We start from the raw sequence: 27,075 nt of genomic DNA, 5'->3' as shown, positions 1-27,075 counted from the left end.
ATTTTTCGGAAACAAAACCAAAAATATTTCATTACTAACTTTAGTTTTTTTTTTTTTTTTTTTTTTTTTTTTTTTTTTTTTTTTTCTCTCTTTTGAAAACTATAGAATAATATGTTTGGTAATGTTTTCTTCATCTGTGTTTTTTTTTTCTTCAACCAATATTTTAGGTTTATTTGATAACTATTTAGCTTTTAATTTTTTAAAATTGAGCTGATAAACATTACTTTCACCTCAAGTTCTTTCTTTTGTTAACAATTTTTATCAATGTTTTAAAAACTACAAAATTATCTTTTAAAAATTTGTTTTTGTTTTTTAAATTTAATTCAAAATTCAAATGTTTGTAAAAATCATAATATGGGAAATGGAAAAAATGTGTTAATTTAAAAAATAAAGACAAAATTGTTATTGGAGGCTTGGGTTTTCATTTTCTAGATACAAAGTTGTTTTATGTTTGGTTTTTTAAAAGTAAACATTTGAATTCTTAATCAAATTTCTAAAAAGAAAACTTAATTTAGTTTTGAAAATATTTGTAAAAAATAGGATATCTTATTGGGAAGTTAAAACTTCAAGAGAGGAAAGAAATCAAATTTAGAGAGAGAAGTTTGAGTTGGTGAATGTCATTAGATAAGGGGGAAAATGAAGGAAGGAATATGTTGTAGAGATAAAAGAAGAGTTTAAAGAGAAGTTAGAAGCGGAGAGAAGTTTTAGAGGGAGGGAATATTTATATTTGGATGAAATATTGGAGAGGTAAAAAAATACGCTGGGTTTACATTGCAATCATGGAAGGGGAAGTTTAGGGTTTAGGGTTTAGGAATAAATTTGGTGTTGGGGGTTTTATTGATTTGCCAAAAGGTTTTGAGGGCTTGTAAGAAAAAACAGTATCTGAAAGCAGAGCATTGCTGGCGTAGGAGTAGTGGCAATAGTTGAATAGATTGTAGTGGGAGGAGGGAATTCACGGAAACTTATTTACATAAAATATTAAGCTCGGCGTTGGCGTTGGCGCTGGCGTTGGCGCTGGCGTTGGCGCTGGCGTTGGCGCTATCTCACTCACCCCATAGCTTTTCAGCTATAATAACAGTATCAGATTGGGGGTTGGAGGGGGGTAAAAAGCGCCTATGCAACTTGCACATTTCTTTTGGAGACAAAATTTAGCTCCGTCTGTAAGGTGTATGTTACTTGGAGGACAACGGTCTACCCTAAAATGAAAGTCTACTATTACAGACCCCCCATGTTTTTTATTTTCTAGGTCGGGGAAGAATCTTTTTTTTTTTTTTTTCTTTCTTTCTTAAATGCGACTAAGACTAGTTTGGTAATTCTACTCTGGGTAATTTCTTTACACCCTTGTACTTTCTGTCCCTACTCTATTCCTGGCATCTCTTTTAATCTCTGAATCTCATACTTATTTTATTCTATTTCTCTATCCTCACACAAAAAAGTTACTTTAGTCTTTATTATATATCTATTTCTCTTTTTATTATCATCTCTTCATTTATAAATCCAATAATATTATATATATTCAAACGTTTATTCTTGTAAACAAGTATATCAATAAAATAAAAAATGTATACATGCGTAGGTAAAGTTTATGAAATAATTTATTGAAGGTACAGGTCCAATTAAAAAAAGAAGAGAGAGGGAAAATAAAAATAAATAAATAAACAAGGGGAAAAAGTGTTAGACCCCAATATGAATATAAAAATGTGTAGGAGAGTTTGATGGTCCGAATAGAGAATTCTCCAAATTTGAAATATGTCCCTGGAGGGCTAAAAACAAGACATTTTGTTGTTAAACTCGAGGAATACCTACCAATATTAAAATAATAATAATAATATTAAAAAAAAGGCAGTTTAGTTGTGTACACAAAATTAGAAACCAAAGCAAAGCATATTGATTTGATTAAATGCAGAAAATTGTGGTAATAAGGTGATAAAGATAATGTTAATAATATAAGAGGTTGTAGTGTAGTGCAGTGCAGTGCAGGCGGCTATATACAACTATATTTCAAGTTGTGGGCACGATTATCGTTCCCAAGCAACCAATTGGTAGAACTACACAGTTCTTAAATAAATAAATAAATAAGTAATATTATTTATTTGAAAGACAATAATGAGAGGGGAGAAGTGAAGTGTGAAGTATGGGTTTGGTGGATGATGTTAATTTATAATTATAATGCATAAAGAGAAGAGAGGTTAGTTGTATTTAAAGTAAATATATATATATATATATATATATATAATTAATCAAGTGTGGTGGTGGAGGAATAAGAGTGAGTGGCATATGGGAGAATTGAGATTGGTCAGGAAAGCATCTTTCCGTACAAGAAGAGAATGGGCGGTTAGTTGTTCCACCCTCCGCCCTCTTCTCCAATACATATAATCCTCTATTTCCATTTAATATATATTTTGTTTTTTACAATTCACTTTGCTTCATACTTCACACCACCACCCTGCGCATGCAATGCCCTACGTACGGCCTTCCACACTCTCTTTTTTCCCCCTTTCCTATTATTCATATCAATTTAAACCCCTAAAAAACTCTTAATACCAAATCAATCCTCCCCATTTGCAACTGTAATCACAGTTGCATGGGTTAGGGTTTGTGGATACGGTTAGTGTGTAGGCAATGAATGAATGGGCATAGGGAAGATGAGCAATAATTGAAGAGAGGGGTTGGTTTAAGTCCTTACTCCGTTGCAAAGAGATAGAGATGAGTAGTAAATGGGAAGAATGTTGGCAATAATGAAGCATTGTTTTTTGGTTTTAATATGGGGGATTATATAAGTAGGGAAGTGGCATATAATTGAAGGGAGTATTATGGGGCAATGAGAGGGAAATGGGGGACATGGACATACCCATGCATCATTCTTCTCTTGCAACCACAAATAATTGAAGTTTGAGGGACCAATTGGAAGGAAGGTTATAGGAATTTAGAAACCTATAGATATATAAATCAAAAGAAAAGAAAAAAAGAAAAGAGAGAGAAGGGGCCCCCCATGCATGTATTTTGAAAACAGCATGATGTCGGAGCAACGTGGAAAGAGGGGGATATTGAGAATAAATAAATAAATATATTGTTGTAGCGTCAAAGGCATCGCACGCACGGTGAAGACATTTGGAAAATCAAGAAGAAGTTAATGAATGAAGTCGGGATGGAAAAGCGAAGAGAAAGGGTTGATAGAATAATGCAAGTGGCCCATGAAAGGGGAAGAACATCCAGTTTTATTATTAATTATTAGAAAGGGTGGTGGTCCATTCATTATTAATTATTAGGTTAATAATATTATGAACCGGACACACAAAACCCAAAACCCAAAACACAAAACACAACACAGCGGGAAATGATGATGATGATGACTCGTACTTTTTTCGTTTCTGGATTACTTAGACACACATTCTGTGTACTCTCTACTTTTAAACTCATTAACAGCCAGCGGAGGGCAACATAAAGCCCCCTCTGGTCCTGCACCTTTCTGTACTTTATCATTAGTTTTTGTGTGCCTCTTGGGCGAGCCCCAGGCCAAGGCCAAGGCCAAGGCCAAGCCCCAGCCCCAGCCCCAGCCCCTCCTCTCCTCCCATTTATCTCCCCCACCTTCCTTTCTTATAACATCAATGCTTACACCCTTATATCTCTACCTCCATCGATCTCCATCTCTCTCTCTATATATACACTACCAGAGGATGCCAAAGGCCACCCCTAAACATGAACTTACAATGATGAGTGCTTCTACAGCAGGAGGAGGAGGAGGAGGAGGAGCAGCAGCAGCAGCCGCAGCAGCCGCAGCATCCGCCGGAGCCTTCTTTCGCCGCCTTTTCCCCCTCAATGCCCTTCCCCAAGGCCTCCCTCCCCACCAGGTACCTTTCTCTTCATTTCAGCTTATGCAAACCAAATAGAAACCAAATAGGATGGGTGTTTGATGATGATGATGACGACGACACGTTTGTGTTTGTGGTTGTGGGAATGGCATCCGTGCAGATGAAAGAGGAGTTCAAATCCCTGGCGAGGTTTTCAGGCCCCATAATAATGACGTCCTTTCTACTATACTCAAGGTCGGTTGTTTCAATGCTGTTCTTAGGTCATCTTGGGAAGGCAGAACTGGCTGGGGGTTCACTCGCACTTGGGTTCGGGAACATAACCGGAATATCCATTCTGAGGGGCCTCTCCACGGGGATGGATCCCATTTGCTGCCAAGCTTTTGGGGCTAAGAGATGGTCAGTTCTGAGTCAAACCTTCCTCAAAACCCTGTGCCTCCTACTTCTTGTGTCCCTACCCATCTCCGTGTTATGGCTAAATATGGAACCCATCCTTCTTTGGTTAGGTCAGGACCCCGCCATCACCCAAGTCGCCAAGGTATACATGCTCTTCTCCATCCCCGAATTGCTTGCCCAAGCGCACCACCTTCCCCTCCGGATCTTCTTGAGAACCCAAGGCATTACCACCCCGATTACCGTAGCTTCCATATGCTCTGCCCTCTTGCACCCTCCCATCAATTACTTTCTGGTCTCCTATTTGAACCTGGGCGTCGAGGGTGTCGCCCTCTCCCTCGCCTGGAACACCTTCAACCTCAACCTGGGCCTCATGCTCTACCTCGTGCTCTCTAGCAAGCCCTTGAAGCCTTGGCAGGGCGTCACCATTGTGTCCACGTTCCAGGGGTGGCAGCCTCTGTTGAGTTTAGCAGTCCCGAGCGCGGTGTCGGTGTGCTTGGAGTGGTGGTGGTACGAGATAATGCTGTTCCTTTGTGGGCTGCTGAGTAACCCCCAGAACACAGTGGCAGCCATGGGCATCCTCATCCAGACCACTGGAATGCTGTACATAGTTCCGTTCTCGTTAAGCGCAGGAATCACGACCCGCGTAGGGCAAGCCCTGGGGGCAGGGGAGCCCATTCGCGCCCAGTGGACGGCGGTGATAGGACTTTCTACGGGGTTGGCTTTTGGAGTGACGGCCTTCTTTTTCATGACGTCAGTGAGATCAGTATGGGGGAAATTGTACACAGATGAGCCGCAGATTCTTCACATGATCTCCTCCGCACTACCCGTGTTGGGTGTGTGTGAAATTAGTAACTCCCCGCAAACAGTGGCGTGTGGGGTTCTAACAGGAACCGCAAGACCCAAGTTAGGGGCGAGAATAAATCTGTACGCCTTCTACTTCATTGGCCTCCCGGTTGCAGTGGTTGCCACTTTCACCCTCAAGGCTGGCTTTCTGGGGCTGTGGATCGGACTGATGACGGCCCAGATATCGTGCTTGTGTATGCTGGTGCATACCCTGCTTCGAACGGATTGGATCCAGCAGAGCGCGAGGGCGGTGGAGATGGCGGCAATAGTGGGAGAGGAGAGTGGTAAAGAAGAGGAGGGCGTGGAGTGCGGGCTGATGGAGGGGAATGAACAAGTGTAGCGGATTTGGTTAAAACAACAACACTTAGTCATACATGATTCATTCATGAACCCATTGTAATTCATTGTCTTACAGACCCAAAAAATCATTCTTTTCACTTAAAGAACAAAAAAAAAAGACCCCTCCTCTCATCATCAAACACCTCGCCTCTCTCCCTCTCTCTCTCTCTCTCTCTCTCTCTCTCTCTCTCTCTCTCTCCCCCGACATTATTTTATAAAAAAAAACTATGGTTCTAAAATGTCACCAATATAAGATGTTACACATAATAATAATTTGACAAAAATAAAAGGTAGATACATACATGAAGAATAATGAATATTAAGTGATTCAAGGCATTTTATTAGTGGATAGGTATGCGTATTCCCACGCCCACAGGCTCACGTCATCTTCCTCTTTCTTATTGGACGGATATTCTCTCTTCACTCTCCTTATCACTTATCACTTATCTCACACACCATCCTCTCCCTTTATATCCATCTTTTTATATATTTTTTTTAATATTACATGCATTTTCACACTTTTATCTTAATTATCAAATATATATATAGTCCTCCAACTTTGTTCATTTTTTTTTAAATAGCTTTAATATTCTCTTTAATATTTTTATAACCCTTTCAACTTTGAAATATAAGTTCCTTCTCCAATTGATGTTGGATCTCACATCGATTTGAGAGAGGGACGAGTGCCAGCGAGGACATTGGGCTTCGAAGGGGGTGGATTGTAAGATCCCACATCGATTGAAGAGAAGAATGAGTGTGAGCGAGGATATTGGACCTTGAAGGAGGGTGGATTGTGAGATCTCACATTGGTTGAAGAGGAGAACGAAACATTGTTTATAAGGGTGTGTGTGAAACTTCTCTGTAACAAATGCATTTGTAAAACTTTAAGGAGAGGCTCGAAGAAAAAAAAGCCCAAAAACTTGTCTACCAATTATATCTCACATTTTGGGCGTTTTCCATTTTAATGTATCTCATTATTATTATTTGTCTTTTTCACTTCATTTTAGATATTTATGATACCATTCATCATTTCCTTTAACAAGAGTCCAAACCCTAAATCAATAAATCAAAAAAGGCACCCGTATCAAATTTGAAATGGTCCTACCAATTACACTACCTTTTTTCCTTTCTTTTTTTTTCTTTTAATTTATTCTTCAAAATTGGTTTGATTCCTAAATACTGCTTACCAATCAAGCTAATTCAAAATTAATACTAATAAGAAAGAAGAAAAATGTTTTCTTTTTATAAAGTTTTTGAAAAGGGTATATGCGAACACGAGGGGCACGAGATGAAAAGGTATATATATATATATATATATATAAAGCGATAATAATAATAAAGAAAATTGTGAGGAGAACATCAAAACCTTGTATCTCAGCCCATCCACGTGTGCATGTTTTATTGGACAACCATTTTTAATCTCTCTCTCTCTCTCTCTTTCTTTTTTTTTCTTTTTTTTTTTTTTTTTCCTTTGCGTTTTGAATTTTCACTTCTAAAGTTATCCAAAGTTGTCGTCGGAAGAGAGGGTTGGAATTATCTCGCAGCGGACTGCTTCTTTCGTCGCAGTCGGTAGAGAGAGGGAGAGTGTGCGTGTGTGCTGTTTCCATTTCCATCTCTAGCGAGAGAAACTGAGAGTTTTGCCTTGTTTGTTTATTATGTGTTTAGATGCTCATTCAACTACGGAAACACGAATCAAGCTCCACACTCCAACTTAGACAGCGACCCCATCCATTTTTCTTATTGCTTTCCTTTCTCCTCTATACTTTCCTCCCAAATTTTGGCTTCAACTGTAAGTTATTTATTTTATTTATTTTTCTAGGGTTTGTTTGCTTAGGTTAGGCCGAGGAGGACGCTTTGAAATCAAGCAAAGCTATGTGCACAGTTTTAATCTCGCGATTCTCCCGATGTTTAAACCGTAAAAGGGCGTCCGGGATAGGCGAGCTACATTTTTTTGTTGGAAACGGGGGATAAGTTTTATTCCAAATCGATCGCTTATTCTTATTCTTATTCTTATTATATAAACTCTGATTTTCTTTTCGTTTATGTCAAAATCGTAGAACAGGTGTTCAAGTTTTTGGTGCTGTGAATGGGTTCATATAATATAGTTGAGATTTAGTTCGGTGGTTTGAAGATGTTCTACTGATTGGCCACCGTGAAATGTGAATGATTGAACTAATGTTAGCTTTGGATTAAGTTTGTCCACAACGTATCAGTATGAGGAAGTATACAATAATTTGAGGGTGCACTATGAATTGTAACGAGGAGAATAGAGGGGAAACCAGTTTTGAGGCGCCAGTTTTGAGGAACTCTGTTGAGGCAGAAGGGAAACCAGTCATCCAGAATGGATCCATAACAGACCAACACTTGACCATCGATGATAATCTTCTCGTTGATCCAAAATTACTATTTATTGGATCCAAGATTGGCGAGGGTGCTCATGGGAAGGTTTATGAAGGCAGGTCTGTGTGATTCATTTGTCTCAAAATTTGTTGTAAACATTGTTGCTTCTTACAGCCTTGGCTTGAAGAACCTGATAGTTCACAAATAATGAAGTGACAAACAATTTGCTTATCTACGTAGTTTGTCGATTTCGTATGTATCTAACCTCCATATCTGATATGCTTTTATTTAAGTACACTCCATAGACGAGTCTCTAAGAATCTGACGTAGTAGCTGTTTTGAGGAAATGTTTGAAAGATAAGGTTTCTATAACCGCAAGTTCCGACTCTTATGACACAGCGGCTCTAGACAAACTGATATGTGCTTCCTACAATAAAAATGGTGCTCTTCTCGACAGTTACTGAGCAAATTATTTGTTCCATAGCTTGATCATGAATGTCACGAAACTAAGCCTGTTCGTATTTTTAATTAGTTCTTGCTACAAATCCTTGCATCACATTTCGTACTTGTACGCAGAGAGAGTGTATAGTTGCGAGAAGCTAGTGGAGTCTGCTAAGTGATTGAAGTCCATTTGTATTTTTTCCAGGTACCGGAACCAAATTGTGGCCATTAAAGTTCTTCATCGAGGGAGTACTGTAGAAGAAAGGGCAGCACTTGAAAATCGTTTTGCCCGTGAAGTAAATATGATGTCCCGAGTAAAACATGAAAATCTTGTCAAGGTGAGGAAATCAAGTTGAAGTCTGCCTGCATTTTTAAAACCTATGTTTTTAAAGTATAAATATAATATTTTCTATATTCACATTCCATGATTTATATTTTACCAAATATAGCAAGATATTTGCTTTGCAGTTTATTGGAGCTTGTAAAGAACCTCTAATGGTGATAGTTACAGAGCTATTACCAGGAATGTCACTCAGGAAGTATCTGATGAATAATCGTAAGCAACAGCTGGACCCTCGGCTGGCCATTAACTTTGCTTTGGATATTGCTCGTGCTATGGATTGTCTACATGCAAATGGGATTATACATAGAGATCTCAAACCTGGTAATCCTCACTCATCTCTACTTGCTATTGTAAGCCAGACAACATGTGTTGTAGAACTTGCAAATGCATGAAGGTTCTCTGGATGATATTTGAAGATTTCTCAACCATCTTGCTCCATCACCTTCTTCAATTCGTTGATTTTCTATGTGATGATAATTGTTTTGGTGAATCTGAAGAGAGTTTTGAGTAATGTGTACTTTTTCGTGGCATGAATTTTAGAATTAGGATTATATCTAATGTTTCGTTACTTCAATATATCGGGTTACTACTGCTTCCTGGTATGTACTTTTTAAGGTATCTGGATGTAATGTATCAATGTTTCCAAACTCAAATGGGGATTCAATTTATCAATTACATGTATCCAGTAATATTATGCATGACTCTTACAAATTAGAATGAATTGGTATATATACTGCTTCCGTGTATGTGTCCCATTACTTACATTAGTAAACCACTTGCAATGCAGATAATTTGTTGCTTACTGCAAACCAAAGGTCTGTGAAGCTTGCAGACTTTGGACTTGCTAGAGAAGAATCTGTGACCGAGATGATGACTGCAGAAACAGGGACTTACCGCTGGATGGCTCCTGAGGTGTTCTACTTTAACCTCTTTTTTAATGTCGTGTGAGGATTGCTTTATTATTGATTGGGTTTTGTTGCACCGTTGCATTGGTGTGTGTGTTTGCAGCTATATAGCACTGTGACATTGCGGCAGGGAGAGAAGAAGCATTACAACAACAAGGTGGACGTTTACAGCTTTGGAATTGTGTTATGGGAACTGTTGACCAACCGAATGCCATTTGAAGGGATGTCCAATTTGCAAGCTGCATATGCTGCTGCTTTCAAGGTGCCTGCCAACATTTTGTTTATTTCGATGCATTTCTTTCCATTTTGTTCCTTTTCTTCCAAAATATGTGACCATTGGATACTGTGGTCTGAGAATGCAGCAAGAGAGACCGAGTATTCCAGGCGACATACCTCCAGATCTAGCATTTATCGTACAGTCGTGTTGGGTGGAAGATTCTAAGATGAGGCCCAGCTTCAGCCAGATCATCCGCATGCTTAATGCATATCTATTTACACTCCCACCTCCTTCGTCGCCGTCTTCACCGTCTTCACCAAAATCTGACACAACGGAGACACCAACGTCTAGCAATGGTACTATCACCGAGTTCTCGGCTCGCGCAAGAGGAAAGTTTGGATTCCTTCGCCAACTGTTTGCAGCTAAGAGGGCTAAGAACTCGCAATAAGGGCAATTATTTTTTGAATGCCTTGTTTTCTTTCCACATGGAGAAAAAGAAGAAATAGGATGAAGGGTGTGGAAAAGGAAGAAAGGAAGGGTGTGAATGGGGGAACCCGTTGACCAAATAATAAAACGAGAAAGAGAGAACTTCCAAAATTGTTTAGTTTAGTTGATTTGGGTTTCATAGGAGGGTACATAGACCTGTGGCTTTTCACTCTCATAATCAAAAATTTACTCACCAAAAAAGGAAACGACGTTTCTTTTGAAATCTATACACCCAGTATTAATTTTTAGACTGATGATATCACAATACATAACCACAGTTAAGAACAGAGATGTTATCCATTTTATAGATGGATGCTGATCAGAGATGTTACATCTCCGCCTCTGGTGATGTTATATTTTTATTTCTTTTTGTGGAAATTAGGTTTCTCGCAGAGAATCTTTTTTATTTTAAAAAAAATATATTCATTTCAAAGGAAATTCCAATTTTAATATAATTTTTATTAAAAAAAACTTTGAACATTGTAATAGTTTAAAAATATTGAGAAAGTGAGAAAAAGGAAAGAAAAAAGGGCCCATTTTCGGTGAATGAATGGATGGAATGCAATGCGGCGGCTCTTCAAATTTGCTTCAGCTCTTCAAATTTGCTTCAGCTCTTCAGGGTCCATTACAAAAGCAACCGCCCGCCCGATGCTTCCACTTGTTAATCGCTGAAGCCTGAAGCATTTGCCTTTCGACGCTTCCACTTGTTAGTCGCTGAAGCATTTGCCTTTCGATGCTTCCACTTGTTAGTCGCTGAAGCATTTGCCTTTCGACGCTTCCACTTGTTAGTCGCTGAAGCATTTGCCTTTCGATGCTTCCACTTGTTAGTCGCTGAAGCATTTGCCTTTCGACGCTTCCACTTGTTAGTCGCTGAAGCATTTGCCTTTCGATGCATCCACTTGTTAGTCGCTGAAGCATTTGCCTTTGTTCAGGAAGATGGAACATGGTGCTGAAAGGTGCCCTTTCTTACATACTTCCCAAGCTTCTCCGTCTCTCCTCCATGAAAGAACTGGAACTGGCCCACGCATTCATCGTCAAAGCTGGTCTCTGCAATCACATTCCTGTAATGACGAAGCTAATTGCGTTCTCATCCCTTTCTCCATCTGGAAGTCTCCCTCATGCTCATGCTTTGTTCCAAGACATTTCCATGGACGATTCTTTCATTTGTAACACCATGATTCGTGCCTACTCCAACAGCGTTTTCCCCCTTAAAGCTTTGCTTATTTACAACCATATGCAACGTATGGATGTTCATTCTGATCATTTCACCTACAATTTTGTGCTCAAGGCTTGTGCAAGAGCTATCAAATGCACTGAAAAGGACGACCAATGTTTTGGCCACGATATCATTTCACGCAAGGGCGCTGAAATTCATAACCGCGTCCTGAAATTGGGGCTCGATCAAGATCATCACGTCCAGAATTCATTGCTTCTAATGTACTCCGGGTGTGGCTTGGTAGTTTTTGCTCGTATGCTTTTCGAAGAAATGACTGTGAGAAGTGCTGTTTCATGGAACATTATGATGTCGGCTTACAATCGAGTTCGTGACTATAAGTCAGCGGATTCTCTTCTTCAATTGATGCCTCAGATAAATGTAACTTCTTGGAATACCGTATTGGCACGCTATATTGGGTTGAATAATCTTGTAGCAGCACGAAAGGTGTTCGAAGAAATGCCTGAGAGGGACGTTGTATCCTGGAATTCTATTATTGCCGGTTATGTGAAGGTTAAAGATTACAAGAGAGCTGTGGAGGTGTTCCATAGCATGAAACAGTCGGGCATTAGAGCAACTGAAGTAACGTTTATATCTATTTTGGGCGCCTGTGCTGAAACGGGTTCATTGGAGATGGGGAAGAAAATCCACGAGTCCTTGAAAGCGGAGCATTACAGAATTGAAGGATATCTAGGTAATGCCATAGTTGATATGTACGCTAAATGTGGGGAGCTGAGCTTAGCTTTGGAGGTATTCAACGAAATGGAGATGAAGCCTGTAAGTTGCTGGAACGCGATGATTATGGGTTTGGCAGTTCATGGCTACTGTGAGAGAGCTTTGGAGATGTTTGATTCCATGGAGGCAGGGAATGATGATCACAAACCCAATCGGGTGACTTTCGTGGCTATTCTGATTGCCTGTAGTCACAAGGGTCTGGTTGCAGAAGGACGTCATTTTTTAAGTCTGATGATTAACAAATACAAGATAATGCCGGACTTAAAGCACTACGGTTGCATGGTTGACCTTCTCAGCAGATGGGGTTTTTTGCAGGAAGCATACGAGATGATCAAAGGTTGCCCTTTCAGTTCATGCGCTGTTGTGTGGAGAACGTTGTTGGGTGGTTGTAGAGTACACAGACATGTAGAATTGGGCGAGGAAGCGTTCTGCAAACTGGGAGAGTTGGAGGCAAGGAAGGATGGAGATTATGTTCTATTGTCAAACATCTACGCCGAAGAAGAGCGGTGGGATGATGTGGGGCGACTGAGAAACGAGATGATTGAGTATGGAGTTTGCAAGAAAGCTGGATCCAGCCACGTTAAAATTCAATAGTCCAAGGCTTTTACGAGAGAAACAACGGTGTTGATTATTTAAGCAACCAGCCCTTTTGGAAACATTTTTCAGCCCACTGCTTTTGTGTGATCGACGGTTTCTCTATGGATTCTTCTCGCTTACCAACAGCCCAAAACAAACGGTTCGGATGGAAAAGCTTTCAGTGACATCATTTCTACATTTATTTGAATCTTTGTTCTCACAATATATTTATTTATTTTAGTCGAGATAAGAGTGGTGTTTAATTTGTAGAAGGGGAATGAGAATGTGATATTTAGAAGTATTTGAGCGAAGGGTATGGCGTATTGAGGTGGATGCGTAGGATTAAGGCTTTGTGTGTACGTTGGTTGGGATGGATGATACTCATACCTACTCGTTTAAATGCCCAATTGATTGTCGCTATTTTTGGCCCAACTGCGTGGCCTAACTGGATGGAGCAACCTCGAAGCCTAGCCTTTGGTTAAATAACAAATTTGACTTTTCTTTCCCCTCCTTTTTGGTAAACAACTTTTCACCATATCCAATTGTGTTACCAATTTTATTCACTCTTTTCGTCTTCCTGAAAAGTATCTGAATTTAAAGTTCCAATGAACCTTGGGAAAAGAATCAAGACCCTCCCATACATACAGGTACCAAATTTTGTTCAGTTCCACATTTTCCCTCTTCTCCCTCTTTCTCTCTCAAGCAGAAAGACAAGACACCCATTAATTGGCCTTTCGCAAAACGGTGACACGTGGTCGGCCATGTCTTGACTAGCATGGGCTTCGTTCTAGGCCGTCGGTCATGCCATTCTAGTCCAATTCATATGCATTTATTGGACGTCTGAGGCCCACCTCCTCATCAATGATTTCCCACTGCTGCTACTTAATTCACTAAATCCAGGACGTTCTCGAATATTCTTTCCAATTGTAAATTATGACTAATTGCAAGGGAGGGGTTAAAGATAAAACGAAACATATGGGTGTGGTATTTGATTAAAATTGAATGAGAGTTGAGTGTAGCCCAGTAGGCAGCAGGGCGAAGTAAAAAGGTATGCATTATTAGGCACCGGCAGGGTGGAACACGTTAAGGGTGAAAGGTAAAAGTATGGAAGATGGAAGAGAGTGATAAAAGGTAATAATGGAAGGGGTTGGGTCCACATCGAGTGAAGACCCAACCACCACCAACCACCTTCCTGGTTGCCTCATAAATTGTGGGTTTGAAATGGGTTGCATGTAGGAGTGGAGTTGGCTATATAAACAGCGGCACCCAAGAGGGGATGATCCACACAGCAAAATAAGCCAAAACATAAGTGAGTTTCATCAAGAAGAGAAGAGGAGAAGAGAAGAGGAGAGGAGAAAATGGAGCGAAGCATGAAGATGGCGATTATTGTGGGTGTTGTTTTGATGTGCATGGTAGTGGGTGAAGCGGCTATTACATGCGGGGCAGTGGCTAGCTCAGTGGCTCCGTGCATCCCATATTTGAAAAATCCATCATCTGGTGTTCCAGCAGCATGTTGCAATGGCATAAGGTCCTTGAACAGCCAAGCTTCCACCTCTGTCGATCGACGCACCGCTTGCACCTGCTTGAAGTCTGCTGCGAGTAGCATCTCTGGGATCAACTTTAACGCCGCGTCTAGCCTTCCAAGCCAGTGTGGCGTCAGAATTCCTTATAAGATCAGCCCCAGCACCGACTGCAACAAGTAAGTACATCCTATGCTTCTACGTTTGTCCTGGTTTTTATGCAAGGAATTAATGTCTCATATTGGTTTCATTTGACATTGGTTGCAGGGTGAACTGAGGGCGGAGGTGATGTTAGCGTAGCCTAAGCTAGCTTGCTTTAATTCCCATAGCAGTACCAGAATGAATAAGAGCATGGGTGGTTTCCTGCTTTTACTATCTCTTTTTCTTGTTTCCATTAGTGAGCGTGTTGTATGGGATTCCAATGGCACACGTGTCATTGGGAGTTCTAATATATTATAAAAATATTAATCTATTTCCTGTTTTTCTACATCATTTATCACCGATAATATTATATTTATAGATATTATAAGTGGCGATGAATAACGTCAATTCCATATTTTTAATAGTGACAATGACAAGAAGCAACCCAAAAGATGATTTAGAATAATTTTCCAAACCTATCCAACTAAATTTGTTCATTATATTTTTACGAGGACACCATCAAAGTCAATTTGTGAATTAATCGCAACTAACACCTAATTCTTTTGGTTTTCAAATCACAACACACCTCTTATCCTCACTTAACTAAATCAATCCATCCATAATTATTTGTTTTAATTATTTTACTTATTCTACCTTTTTTTAAGGCTGCTCATTGAAATTGGACCTTCTCATCCTTCAATCTTATTCATGGTTGAAATGTCTGTCCCTTTTGTACCTATTTCCCCAATCGCCCTCCAACTTCTCTGTTTTCCACTTCTTCCATTCCTAATTTGACTTCTTTCACTCATGAATTGCACCACTCAATCATTTCCAGGTTTATTTTTCTTCTTCTTCCTCCACAAAATTTCGACTGCAACTTGCTTGTATGCTAGGATTCTAATTCCCGATACTTCCTTGTATCTTAATTATCTCTGTTTTAGTTTCTACTAGATTGTGGTTAAGACAATTTAGTTGATTCCATATTCCTACATTATTTCAAGTGTTTGGAAGAGTAAAAATAAAAGGCCCCATCAGCCTGCGGTAATGCTAACGAGGAGCAGCAGCTTTTGTAAGGACCAAAATTCGCAATTACGTGACCGGAAATACGGTTGAGAAGAGTTTTCGAGCAGGAAGTTATCATTATCTGCTTATGCATGCTACACTTTATAGCTCATACTCATTTCACACCTCTAATCTCTAAGAATTATATTGCCAGTCTTCTAACTGACGACGAAATTTCATTGGCAGGTGGTTCTTCAAACTGGTGCTGTTGTTAATGCCCCTCTGTTTATAAACATAGGCGATAGTACAGTCAATACACCTTGCCGGGCTTGAAGGTTTCCAGTACTCCTCTGAACACCAATTGTTTTGTTGATTCTTTGATCTCGTTGTGGGGATTGAGCACGTCAAATATCAATTCACCAATGGGGCTGCAAACATTGTCTCCCTCTACTCTTTTTTGACTACTAAGATTTGGATACCAATTTAGCAAAGGATGAAACTATGTGAAGCAGTTAGCTTGTATCTGAAAGTATGCCAAAACTAAATCACTCATTGGCAGGAATTGATATCCCAAAACTAAATCACTCATTGGCAGGGATTGATATCCCAAAACTAAATCACTCATTGGCAGGAATTGATATCCCAAAACTAAATCACTCATTGGCAGGAATTGATATCCCAAAACTAAATCACTCATTGGCAGGGATTGATATCCCAAAACTAAATCACTCATTGGCAGGAATTGATATCCCAAAACTAAATCACTCATTGGCAGGAATTGTTAAAATTAAATTCTGGAATAACATGCTTACTGTGGCTCATCAGTTCTCTTTGATAAAATTAATATGTATATTTGGGCTTAACTGCACGCCCGCTCGTGGCAGGAGCATTTCTCATGAGTACGTTTCGTCACCGAGGCCTCTTCGTGGGTTTAATACCTCGTTTCAAAGCCAGGCCATATACGTTACAAGCACTAAACCACATTCCTTCTTCATTTAGCTCCTCGATAATCAGGTCAAAGGAAATTCTGCTGAAACGGATTCCATGCCCCAAAACACACAATGCTTCACTGGCGCCTCCGCTGTGACAAAGCGCTTGAACCATAACGTCGATGGTAATCGCCCTTGGAGAGTACCCTTTTCCAATCATATGATGCAAATTTGCCAAAGCCTCAGAAGTCCTGTTTCCTGAACAGAGTGCTTGGATCAGCAGGCCATATGTACTCCGATCAACAACTTGCAATTCGTTCTTCATTTTCTCAAACACTTGATGGGCATCTTCCAATAGGTCCTTTTCTTTCCAGCTTCTCCTGCACAACGCTCTCATGAAGGTATTCATCATTTTTTCTTCGATGCTGTGGCCTGAGCTAACCATTTCCTTGTATGTCCTCAAGGCTGTTCGGATTTTACCCCATTTTATCAGCCCCTGCAGCAGAGTGCTATAACTAATGCGATCCGGCGTACAGTTCATTTGCTTCATTTTCTTCAACACACGGATCCCATCCAGTGGTCTGCCCTCCTTGCAGTAGCCATTGAAGAGGGTGTTGAAAGTAACTACACTTGGTTTAACACCATTTTGCTCAGCTTCACTGAGCAATTCCATTGCCTCGTCTGATCGGCCTACCTTACACAAGCCATCCATAAGAGCCGTGTACGTGTAAATATCAGGTATCAAGCTATCCTTCTTCATTTCCGTCACCATTTCGCATGCCTCTTCCACTCTCCCAACGTAACATAGCCCTTTCAACAAACAATTGTATGCCTGAACGGTTGGCTTGCGTCCATTCCTTCCCACGAGCTCGACCATTTCAAAGGCTTTCTGCATTTTACCCCTTTTGCAGAAAGCATTCACGAGAACTGTGATGGTTGCATCGTTTGGATTACAACCGCTTCCCAGCATTTGGCCTAAAACCCTAGCCGCATTATCTAAATCTCCTTTCTTGCAATAGCACCTTATCATGATGGAAAATGTTCTACAATTTGGGACCAAACCGTAAGATGATAAATTGGACAACAGTTTTAGGCCAAGATCGAGCTCATCTTCTGAGACGAATTCCATGAACAGGTCATTGAATTCACATATGTTTTGAATCTCACAACTTTTCTGAGACATGATGAAAATTTCAGTCCCTTCTTCCGACGGTATTGGCAGTGATTTAATTGTGTCGGCAACATTTTGAATGGTCATTCTAGTGGGAATCTGAATCCCCAGTTTGAAAGGTGAGGCGTGAACATGGTGATTGAAACTAAGCCCGCCATTACAGACGGAATGGGGTCGTTTATTCGCGCTAAGCCTACCATTTTCTTCGATAAAGTTGGCACCGAAAGGCGTATCTGTAGAAGAGAGCGGAAGAGTGGTGAGGAAAGACGGGCGAAGGGCGAGACGCATTCGTTTATGTTGGGATTTCTATGGAAGGAAAGATTGGTTTTTGCAGAGACGATTGGATGGGAAGCTGAAGTTGGTGGAGGGCACGGCAGGGTGAAATTGGGTTTGGTCTGTATCTCCAGAAATTGGGAGATTGGAGAACGAAGTTGTTTGGGCCTCGAGTGACTTGACTTGAGCCCAGTCCGCTCCATGGCATTGATAGCAAGAACAGCCCAAAATCTTGAAGGAGAAAGTTGGTTAAAATAATTTAATAAAGAAAAGACAACAGAATAATATCCGAATGTTCATTACTTCAACTACAAATGAAAACCACTCAATCCGTTGATTGATTGACATTGGAGTATCCTGTTCCGATGTAAGAAAATAGACAAGGAAAGCAAGGGGACGCAGATTGACAGCATTGAAAAAAGATCAAAGGCGCATGGATTTACTGAGGGCTTTCCAAGACACGGGGTTTCTGAAATCTGGAAGTTCCTTCTTTGCCCTACTCTTACTCTTTCTCCCCAAAATGGGTTTGAGTAACCTATTGATAATCTTGTTGAAGTTGAATGTGGATCCACGGCCTCCTTTTCTGGGCTGATTGCTACTTGTTGTTACCAAGCATGGTAGCCGAACTGAGCCTGAGGCACTAAGTTGCGGCTGCGGCTGCTGTTGAGACCTCAACGTCCTCGGCTCCGAAAGACTCCGCCCCAGAATCGCTTGGTTTAGTCGCGCCTCAAAGCTCCGTCTCTCGTATTGGTCCAACAAGTTGCTGTGTTCGTCCCCAAATTTCTTAACCACTGCCATCTCTTCTAGATATTGCCAATGGATGCTTGTGTATATATTATCTTTTCTTTCTTATGCGGGAAGCTCAAAAGCCAAAGTTTGTTTCTTTTGTCTCTTTCAAGGCCTCGGCTGGGACTGTGTGGAATAAGGAACCCAAAGCAACGAAAACCAAGGAGCCAATGCAAACTGATTAAACCACCGAGAAGCTAACCCCATTAGTTAAGTGTGCCTTTATTTGGACCAATAGCCTACACTCTCTTTTTATTGCTTGCTAGGGAGCAACAAGCAAGGAATCTTGCTTATTCTCCTTCGATGGCTTATTGGATACTAAAGGACTTAACTAGGCCAGTCTCCTGGTTGAGTCAAAAAGTTTTTTCGGCCCAATTTTGGGATCAACCGTGAGTAAAAGTGGTAATGATGTCAACATGGGTGTCAGTATTTGTTTGTCAGTATTTCTCGAACAAGGGTTAGGTCGGGCTACCAGCCTTAACCTCGAAAGTCGTGGTTCTAGTATGAGTTTGGGCATGCGCCTCTAGAATTAAGTGTTTATATGACATATGAATGCTCACCAACTTTGGTACTGATAGAACACTCGACGGACGCTGCACAGGACCGTATGTTGAGCATTGTTTAAGTCTCACATTGGCTAATTAAGGGGAAGATTATGGGTTTATAGGTAAGGGACACTATCTCTATTGCTATGTAGCTTTTTGGGGAAATGAAAAGTAAAGTCACGAGAGTTTATGATCAAAATGAACAATATCATATCAACGTGGATGTTCGTTGTTCCTAACATAATTTTAGAGTCATATCCTTATCTTAACTTGGTAAAGTCACAATGACTAGATGTCAAACAAAGAAGTTGCAAGCCTGAGGAGGTTCGATGGTGTACTTTGTTCGAGAGAGGATTGTTGGTGTAATACTAATTTTTTTTCTAAAGAGAACAAACAAATGTGTGTATTGAAGTCAGCGACAACGATAACATTTTGGTATTAATGTAGTATGAGGCATTTTGGGGAAAACAAAAGCAAAGTTACCGGAGTTTATGTTCAAAGTGAACAATATCATATTAATGTAGAGGTTTGTTGTACCTAACAATGACTGTCCACAAAAATCATGTCTATTTCTATCGGACGTCATAATGTATAATAGGGGAGACATGTGTCACAGCGTGGACGACATTGCGCTCCCGCCTATGTGTTAGAGGTAAATATATGTACTCACTATTATAATGGATCGTTGTTGCAATGATATAATTAACTCATGAATCAATTCTCGTTATGATAGATGATGACTTGACCTAATTTAGAGGCATGTCGACTAGAGTTATATTTGAATCAATTTACTCTTCTTTCGAGGTGGCTTCTATTTTCATTTTTTTTAATTGTATTTCTGAAAATAAATATCTATAATTTTTTTTCATACTTACATGAAAATGACTATTTGAATAAAATGGTTGAAAATGTTTGGAGACATGAATATGAAAACAGGTTGTCTGTAATGAAAATGGTTTAGCTGCTCATGGATCTGTTAATGATTTTCTTGGTCCTTATTTTGAAGTCGAAAGCCTTATCATAGACCCATTTGTTAATGTTTTTCTTGGGCCTTATTGTGAAGTGAGAGCCTACTTGTTTTCTTGGGCCTTAATTTGAAGTCTAAAGCCTACTCGTAGGCCCATATGATTAGGCCCATCTGTTAATGCTGTTCATGGACCTTGTTTTGAAGTCGAGAGCCTATCTTAGGCCCATCTGTTAAAGCTTTTCTTTATTTTAAAGTCGAGAGCCTTCTCGTAGGCCCTTCTGTCAATGTTTTTCTCGAGCCTTATTTTAAAATCCAAAGCCTTCTCGAGGCCCATGAGGTTCAGAAGAGACGGCCCGACACAAATTTCATCCGAGTTCCATTTCCACCATCTTCGACCTCCAACCATCCATGAAATTCTCTCTGCACAATTTGCGTCACCAGCCATCAGCTTGAAAATCCTGAATGCGAAGAAATCTCGGAATTTGGAGCTCCTGAAATTTCCCCTCAAAACCATTTTACACTCTCTTGCAATTCTTTTTTACAATGGCCTTTCCTGGCTGTGTTTCTAAGCTGGAGGGAATTTGTGGATTATTTTGATTTTGCTTTGTGCGACCCAAAGTTCAATTCTCGGAGAATGAAATTCAAAAGAGTAGTTTCTTGCATTTCCAATCCCGTAGCCTAGAGAATTATCCTGAATTTTGGTTCGGAAAGAAGTGGAATTCAATGGCGATGCGCAGAGATTGCTTTCTGGCTTTGTTTCTATGTCATGCAGTTGTTTCGGAGGTAACCAATGCCTCTCTTTGGGACTCAAGAAAGTTGTTGGAGCCGGCTTCAAACAATAACTCCACGCGAACGTCGCAAGTAATCCTCTACTTTCTTGAAGAAAGAAAAAGAATGAATGAAAGAATGCTATCTTTCTGTCTAATTTATGAACTTTTCGTTTTCGCCTTTTTAGGGTTCCCCAGTCATCAGTCCGATTTCTTCTGTGAACATCTCGGATTCTGCACCCGTTATCGGAAAGAAGAAGCAAGTTGAACCACCCCCGCCTGCGCCCAACAACTCATCGTCCAGTCTGGAATCGAATGTACTCAATAATTCAAGTTCCGGTAGTTCATCTACAGTAAGCGAGACAGGGAGTGGTAAACCTTTTGACACAAAAAAGGAGAATGGCACTGAAGCCAGTGCTCTATCAAGTAAGCATGAAACTTGTGATGGGGTACCTGACAACAAGAAGTGCCGGGACCAGAAGAAGTTGATTGCTTGTATCCAAAGTAATCTTATTGGTAAATACGAGTTTCTTTTGGGTCTTATAAGCTTTCCGAGCCTGATTTTTACCATGCTCTTCCGTTTTCTTCCGGCGTGGATTTTGTTTTCGTTCTCTTCTACTCCAGGATTTTATATTTCTTGAATCGTGCTAGCTCCAGAACTGTCGTGTATTAAATTTGTACTGGTAGGTTGTTGGTATCAATTTTATTATCGTAAACTATTATTGGAACTAGTCAGTTATTTGGTGGTAAAGATCCAACTTCTGTGGCCTAGAAGCCTGTTGCGTATTTCTGGAAGTTGCATAGTCTCTCCAAGATATGACATGAAAACCAAACCTTTATTGTGGAATCGAAGTCCGACATATGATCTCCTATATGAAGCTTCAAATAGTTAACCTGCCTAGGAGAATGTCAGTAATGTTTTCCCCCCTGTATGTGGTAAAATTCTTTGAATGATATTGCTTTATAATCTTAAGAAATTTTTAAGTTTTGGTCTATAGAATCATTTGATTGAATTTCACTATGCATATAGGTTTATAAAACTATATACGGTGGGTTAATTATTTGTGTTCCTTTACTCTCTGTTGAGGATTTCTAAACCTGTTCCTGCTGATGACTATTTAATCATGGGAAAGGTCTTAGATCTCTCTGTTCCTTTCACGATAAAGGAGCAACCAATTTCAATATGAGAATCATTCCATATAAAAACATCTTCATTTTTTGTATTCCTTTAGTGTATTTTGGACTATCAAATGTTATTAGTCTGTTCATCATTAGCTGTATACAATGGTATTTGATTTAGACTAAAACAACATATTTTCTTCATCAGATTTAACCAAGTTGTCATATGGGTCTTCCTACTTCTGGTGAAGGCCCAGAGCTGTTTGGTTACCCTATGTTATTGGATTAACTTTTAGTTCGTAGTTCCTAGTTTTGAATGAAATAAATATTGCTTTCCTGGCTCTTATAGTTTATGACATCATATTTTTCTATTTTATCAGTTAACCACTTTACAAATTAGTATTAAATTGCTGGAAAAGATTTCAGGTATTAGACTACCTTATTACTTGGTTAGAAAGGTGTGATTGTACCGTCATGTATTATCACATCCTTTACCATGATCAGAAATTAGATTAGCTCCGGTGGCATTCATAAAGGTCTCTCAGAATAGGTATATTTTGGTTTCTTCTTACTTTTGTTTCTGCCACCATTGTATTCTGATTGATTTTTTTTTCATACAAAATGTTAAAGAGTTTTCTATTTTTTTTATTTTAAAAATGGCAGTGTGAAGGATGAAAAGTTGAATTAACATGACTGCAGTGACACTGTTAAATGTATATGGTGTGATGCATAACATGGAAAAAGACTATTTTTCATCGATAGCATGTCATGCTCTTTTATGTTCTAGAAGTTTTTCAAATCCCATGGGTTGACACCAGCCATCTCTAAGTAGGGGAGTTATTAGAGTTTAATGGAAGAAAGTAGTGGTTGAGAGTGTTGATATTTTTCAATTAGCTCTTTTGTCAAGGAAAAGAAAGGTCCCGAGCATTCTCACCCCTCTGGATTTTCTCTCCCTGATCAGCCCCCATTTTCCTTACCCAACCCCCCCACAATGGCCCACCCTTTACCGAGTTTCTTTCTTCCTTCATTCCAGCTGAGCTAGGCAATTATTTTATAAAAATCTTTATCACCGAATAAAAACTCTTGAAACCTTCTTGTTTTAACTAAATATTCTATCATCCTACAGATTGTAAGATGTGTTGTGCATAACAAGGTTAAGTCAGAGTTAAATTAAGATAATTCATGTGAAGGTATCAGTAATTCAACATGATATTCCCTTGGCATTGAGATGAATTGAGCCTCCCTAAACTATGTAAACCCATGATATTTATTTACTCAATCACTTTTACATTGTAAAGCTTGTACCCGAATGTAAGAACTACAGCATGGAATTGATATGCATGTCAGGTAAGAATGGCTTGATAATTTTTTTTTTTAAATTGTTTTAATTTTAATTGAAAACAAGCTTAGATCATATTGCACTATTGAGATTGATGGTCTCAGTGCTTTACTTCGTACCTAGTACTCTAGTAATATAGTGTTTTTGTTTTAAAGTGAGTTTGCAATAATCTTGTTTTGTGATAACTTTTTTACTAAGTCAAGTTTATTGGCTCACAAGCGAAAAGAGCTGGAATTTTTTGACAAATGCATATTTATTGATTTACTTGGGAATTTTTTGTTGTTGGGGATTGTTTTCAAAATACATATGGTAAATCCTGTTATTTCTCCTCTTTGACATGCAAGGCTTATTTAGCGCCATGTTCCAGCTAAAACCAAACCTTCCATCCCTGCCTTCTCGATTTAAGCAAAGTTGCCGCCAAAACCTGGTTATACTTTTAGTCACAGAAACTGCTCAGCTAACTCAACCAAATTGGTTATATCATTAGGATGTGCGACTTGTGAACAATGTTGTAATTGAATTTTTAACTTCAATCAGTTCTATGGAAACACTTCATTCCTTAAAATTTGGACCTCTTTGATTCCCTTCTTTGCCAACTTCTTTATTGATGAGTCATTTGTAGGGTACTGGGTAGTGGTCATTTAGACCGTTTTTAAAAGTACTGAATGGATCATTATTCAAAATCTCTATTGCTGATCTAATTGGTTTTCTTGCTAGGATTTGAGTGCCGACAATGACAAGTTAGACATAGTACAGCACGAAAGGATATTATATTTAATATCTAGAATTTAATATCCTTTGAGGTTCCTTGATAACAAAATGTACTAGGATTAGGCAGCTGTCCTATGAAAGTGGTTGATGGTTAACCAAATGTTATGTTGCATAGCAGGATTTGACAGTTGTCCTACAAAAATGGGGAAGTAAATACTTGCAATTGTGTAGAATTTTATAGAAAAGAGCATGTTTTCTTTTTGTTAATCATGAAATGGTAACATAGATAAGAAGCTACAACATTGATCACCTGAGAACCTAAAAAAGTTTTATCTACTTTTTTTTTTTTTGGGGCCTCTGGCACTGTTATTAATTCAGTAAGCTCACTCTCTTTTTTGAACATCATCTAAAAAGAAATGCACTCCAGCCACATTCTGATTTTGAACATCTAAGAAAAGTTTCCGTCCACTGTCTTATCTGACTAGTGAGTGACTGAAGCAGAAAAATTCCTTCAGGTCCTATTATTCCTTTGTTTTGGTTTATGAATTTTATTTCTTAGAAGATTTTGTTGATGGAAATGCTATTTCTATCGGCCATACTTGGACAGGATCGTTGTACAACTGTTTCCTTGAGTTCCAAGGAAATGTTATTTTTGCATGCTGATCCTGTGCTGTAAAGTAATCCTATTTTCTTTATGAAACCTGGAACTGCCTCTTCTACTATGTGATTGAACGTTGATACCTCATGTATATGTTATGACGGTTTCTTTAATGCATGTCCACTTGGTGAAACCAATGGCCTTTACCACTGTGTAACTTTTGGGGTTTTAGTCGATGAGTTTCTTAAACCGATAGAGATTGCTTAATATCTGATTATATCTAATATTAATAAATGATGAGAATAACCTTATATTTACATCTTTTTTCTTGTTGAAGAGTCCAGAGGCTTGGCTGTTCTAGTCCTGAACGAAGGTGAAGATACATTAGAAGTGAATGTTACCGGAGGCAACTTTTTCAAGGGGCTTAAGATTTTAAAACATCACAAGGAAAGGGTAAGGGCTTGTAATTTCAACCTACTTTCCCAAGTGGCACTTGACAGCTATATGTATTTTTGCCTCTTGTGTCATACTACACCACAAGGTGGTTTAGTTTATGTATCAAATTTTTGTGGCAACTCTTTTTTGTGGCCCGGTGGTTGAATGCATTGATTTTATTGTTTGTCCTGTGAAAATATTAGGAGAAGTTCCATTCTATTTTAATTCCAGCTATTTTTCCATTTACTACAGTCCTTTAAAGAACATACTCTCGTTTGTTTGATGGGCTTTGAGTAACTATCTGCTGTGTGAACACTCGGAAATAAAACTGGAGTTTTCTGTTCCTTATTTTTCAGATCACCATTCCGCTGACGACCGAAACAAGTATGAAACTAATATTAGATGCTGGAAATGGAGAATGCGTGCTTTACAGAAGCCCTCTTGTTTCTGGAGAAAACCTTTTTCTGCATCTCCCCTCATTTGACCAACTAGCAACACCAGTAAACGGTGCTTACTTCTTATTTCTTGCAGTCCTAATCTTTGGTGGGTCTTGGGCTTGCTGCAAGTTTAGGAGGAGACAAGCTGGTGGTATCCCATATCAAGAGCTTGAAATGGCACTGCCAGAATCTTCCTCAGCTGTCAACATTGAAACCGCTGATGGTTGGGATCAGGGTTGGGATGATGACTGGGATGAAGAAAATGCTGTGAAATCGCCCGGGGGGCGTCATATTGGAAGCATTTCAGCTAATGGCCTTACTGCTAGGTCCAACAAAGATGGGTGGGAGAATGATTGGGATGTTTAGTTAAAATGAAGCAGCCAGAGAAGGAAACAAAACGTCTGACCTCTCGACAATTTGATCAGTAGTAGGCGATTTGAAGGCAGAAAGGACAGTGTGAGACACATCACGTTACCACCGAGGTTATTCCATAATAGTTGAATGTACACCTTTCCCTCACTTCGGATTACATTTTAGAGTTCGTAGCTGTCGCAATTGGGACAGAAGCCATAAAAGCCAGGCCATACAAATTTTTGGGTTTGTTTCGGTGGGATGTAGAATTCATGTCTTTTCGTCTTTTTTGAGATTCTACTATAGATAACTGTTACAATTTTTCTATATGATAGCTTTACTATATATAAATGTTGATTCGAGCTTTAAAATTATGATTGTGTCTGCCTTTGCAAAACCTTGGAAAGAGAGCCGTAAATATAATACAATACACATGTTCATTTGCGTGCGTATCTTTTTGAGAATGTGGAACAACCTCTCTCTCTCTCTCTCTCTCTCTAGTCTGTGAAATAATTTTGAATAGACAGTCTTCTGAATTACATGTTTTGTATTGAGTTCCGGTAAGCATTATCTCTCATGTAAATATGTCACGCCTGAATTTTACCTCCGCGTGGTTCTTCTTCCTTTTAGATGCATGTCGGGAGTAATTGTGAAACTGGTCTGTTGTCTCTTACTGAAGCAAAAGAGTTTAATAATTCTGTTTCCTTGTTAATTCTTGTTTGTTTGTTTGTTTTTTTTTTAATCTTTTTGAGAATGGGTTGATTCTTGTTTTATTATTGGGGATGTTATATGTATTACTACCGTTTCTCCTCTTCTCATTCACTTATGGATGATTCCTTTTATGCTACTGCTTCTGCCCTTTGTAATTACGCATTTGAAATTCAATTTGGATCGAGTATTACGATACATAATAGCTTCTAACATGATTTAATGAACAGATAGTATCTTCAAGTTAAACCATTCATTGCCCCTGCATTAAGGAAACAAGATAAAGATAAAGGAAGGGGAATAAAGATGGGTCTGCATCATATGGAGAAGGAAAAGAGATGTACTATTTTAAAGGGTTACAAGTGCTAAGGAGGATGCCCGCATGTGAATGGAGGTATTGATCATACTGAAGGCACTAGGAGGGATGTCAGGTCTCCAATTATTTAATTATCTAAAACGTCTAAGTCCTAATAATTAAACATGGTTGCCAAAGCATTCATTGTGAGATGTGGGAAGCTCACCTTTGAAAGAGTGGGAATGAGTTGGTTATATCATTAACCTCGCAATAATAGAAGATTTGGGAAGATAGCAGTGCAGTCCAAGCCCATCTCAATCACAAGTGTAAATAAATAA

At 39.2% G+C, this 27,075-nt stretch overlaps 6 protein-coding genes across 8 annotated transcripts; 5 read left to right on the top strand and 1 right to left on the bottom strand.

Annotated features, from left to right (window-relative positions):
• The first annotated feature begins 3,188 nt into the window (after positions 1-3,188).
• Positions 3,189-5,529, top strand: LOC111791414 (MATE efflux family protein). The gene is made up of 2 exons (XM_023672740.2): positions 3,189-3,851; positions 3,973-5,529. The coding sequence occupies exons 1-2, from the start codon at positions 3,609-3,611 to the stop codon at positions 5,386-5,388; spliced, it is 1,659 nt and encodes a 552-aa protein (XP_023528508.2). The 5' UTR covers positions 3,189-3,608; the 3' UTR covers positions 5,389-5,529.
• Positions 5,530-6,901: 1,372 nt separating this feature from the next.
• LOC111791066 (serine/threonine-protein kinase STY13) lies at positions 6,902-10,367 on the top strand. 2 transcript variants are annotated; one of them, XM_023672254.2, is made up of 7 exons: positions 6,902-7,176; positions 7,450-7,846; positions 8,374-8,506; positions 8,637-8,832; positions 9,299-9,423; positions 9,520-9,678; positions 9,779-10,367. In XM_023672254.2, exons 2-7 carry the CDS (start codon positions 7,635-7,637, stop codon positions 10,079-10,081), a joined length of 1,128 nt encoding a protein of 375 aa, XP_023528022.1. In that variant the 5' UTR covers positions 6,902-7,176; positions 7,450-7,634; the 3' UTR covers positions 10,082-10,367. The 2 variants fall into 2 exon arrangements, with proteins under 2 accessions (XP_023528022.1, XP_023528023.1); XM_023672255.2 differs by having other exon boundaries at positions 7,445-7,846.
• Positions 10,368-10,503: 136 nt separating this feature from the next.
• LOC111790102 (pentatricopeptide repeat-containing protein At5g15300) lies at positions 10,504-14,096 on the top strand. The gene has a single exon (XM_023670906.2). It carries the CDS (start codon positions 11,063-11,065, stop codon positions 12,659-12,661), a length of 1,599 nt encoding a protein of 532 aa, XP_023526674.2. The 5' UTR covers positions 10,504-11,062; the 3' UTR covers positions 12,662-14,096.
• On the top strand, positions 14,002-14,650 carry LOC111791132 (non-specific lipid-transfer protein 1). Its single transcript, XM_023672354.2, has 2 exons — positions 14,002-14,342; positions 14,431-14,650. Exons 1-2 carry the CDS (start codon positions 14,002-14,004, stop codon positions 14,438-14,440), a joined length of 351 nt encoding a protein of 116 aa, XP_023528122.2. The 3' UTR covers positions 14,441-14,650.
• A 1,138-nt stretch (positions 14,651-15,788) lies between these two features.
• Positions 15,789-17,806, bottom strand: LOC111791130 (uncharacterized). Its single transcript, XM_023672353.2, has one exon. The coding sequence runs from the start codon at positions 17,692-17,694 to the stop codon at positions 16,216-16,218; it is 1,479 nt and encodes a 492-aa protein (XP_023528121.2). The 5' UTR covers positions 17,695-17,806; the 3' UTR covers positions 15,789-16,215.
• Positions 17,807-20,333: 2,527 nt separating this feature from the next.
• On the top strand, positions 20,334-26,198 carry LOC111791362 (uncharacterized). Of its 2 annotated transcripts, XM_087122368.1 has the most exons (5): positions 20,334-20,838; positions 20,933-21,260; positions 24,849-24,964; positions 25,303-25,330; positions 25,478-26,198. In XM_087122368.1, the coding sequence occupies exons 1-5, from the start codon at positions 20,701-20,703 to the stop codon at positions 25,747-25,749; spliced, it is 882 nt and encodes a 293-aa protein (XP_086978494.1). In that variant the 5' UTR covers positions 20,334-20,700; the 3' UTR covers positions 25,750-26,198. The 2 variants fall into 2 exon arrangements, with proteins under 2 accessions (XP_086978494.1, XP_023528429.1); XM_023672661.2 differs by having other exon boundaries at positions 20,336-20,838; positions 25,303-26,198.
• The last annotated feature ends 877 nt before the right edge of the window (positions 26,199-27,075 follow it).

This window comes from Cucurbita pepo, chromosome 3, assembly GCF_057944985.1.
Source record: "Cucurbita pepo subsp. pepo isolate OVF chromosome 3, ASM5794498v1, whole genome shotgun sequence".
Lineage (NCBI taxonomy): Eukaryota > Viridiplantae > Streptophyta > Magnoliopsida > Cucurbitales > Cucurbitaceae > Cucurbita > Cucurbita pepo.
Note: the sequence above shows the minus strand (reverse complement) of the source record. Positions and strands in the feature narration are given on the sequence as shown.

Coding starts and splice junctions, on each gene's coding strand:
- LOC111791130 (XM_023672353.2), bottom strand. CDS start 17,694: ATGCGTCTCGCCCTTCGCCCGTCTTTCCTCACCACTCTTCCGCTCTCT.
- LOC111791132 (XM_023672354.2), top strand. CDS start 14,002: ATGGAGCGAAGCATGAAGATGGCGATTATTGTGGGTGTTGTTTTGATG.
- LOC111791066 (XM_023672254.2), top strand. CDS start 7,635: ATGAATTGTAACGAGGAGAATAGAGGGGAAACCAGTTTTGAGGCGCCA. Junction 7,847..8,373: donor GGGAAGGTTTATGAAGGCAG/GTCTGTGTGATT, acceptor TATTTTTTCCAG/GTACCGGAACCAAATTGTGG. Junction 9,679..9,778: donor CATATGCTGCTGCTTTCAAG/GTGCCTGCCAAC, acceptor CTGAGAATGCAG/CAAGAGAGACCGAGTATTCC.
- LOC111790102 (XM_023670906.2), top strand. CDS start 11,063: ATGGTGCTGAAAGGTGCCCTTTCTTACATACTTCCCAAGCTTCTCCGT.
- LOC111791362 (XM_023672661.2), top strand. CDS start 20,701: ATGGCGATGCGCAGAGATTGCTTTCTGGCTTTGTTTCTATGTCATGCA. Junction 20,839..20,932: donor ACTCCACGCGAACGTCGCAA/GTAATCCTCTAC, acceptor TCGCCTTTTTAG/GGTTCCCCAGTCATCAGTCC. Junction 21,261..24,848: donor TATCCAAAGTAATCTTATTG/GTAAATACGAGT, acceptor TTCTTGTTGAAG/AGTCCAGAGGCTTGGCTGTT.
- LOC111791414 (XM_023672740.2), top strand. CDS start 3,609: ATGCTTACACCCTTATATCTCTACCTCCATCGATCTCCATCTCTCTCT. Junction 3,852..3,972: donor AAGGCCTCCCTCCCCACCAG/GTACCTTTCTCT, acceptor GCATCCGTGCAG/ATGAAAGAGGAGTTCAAATC.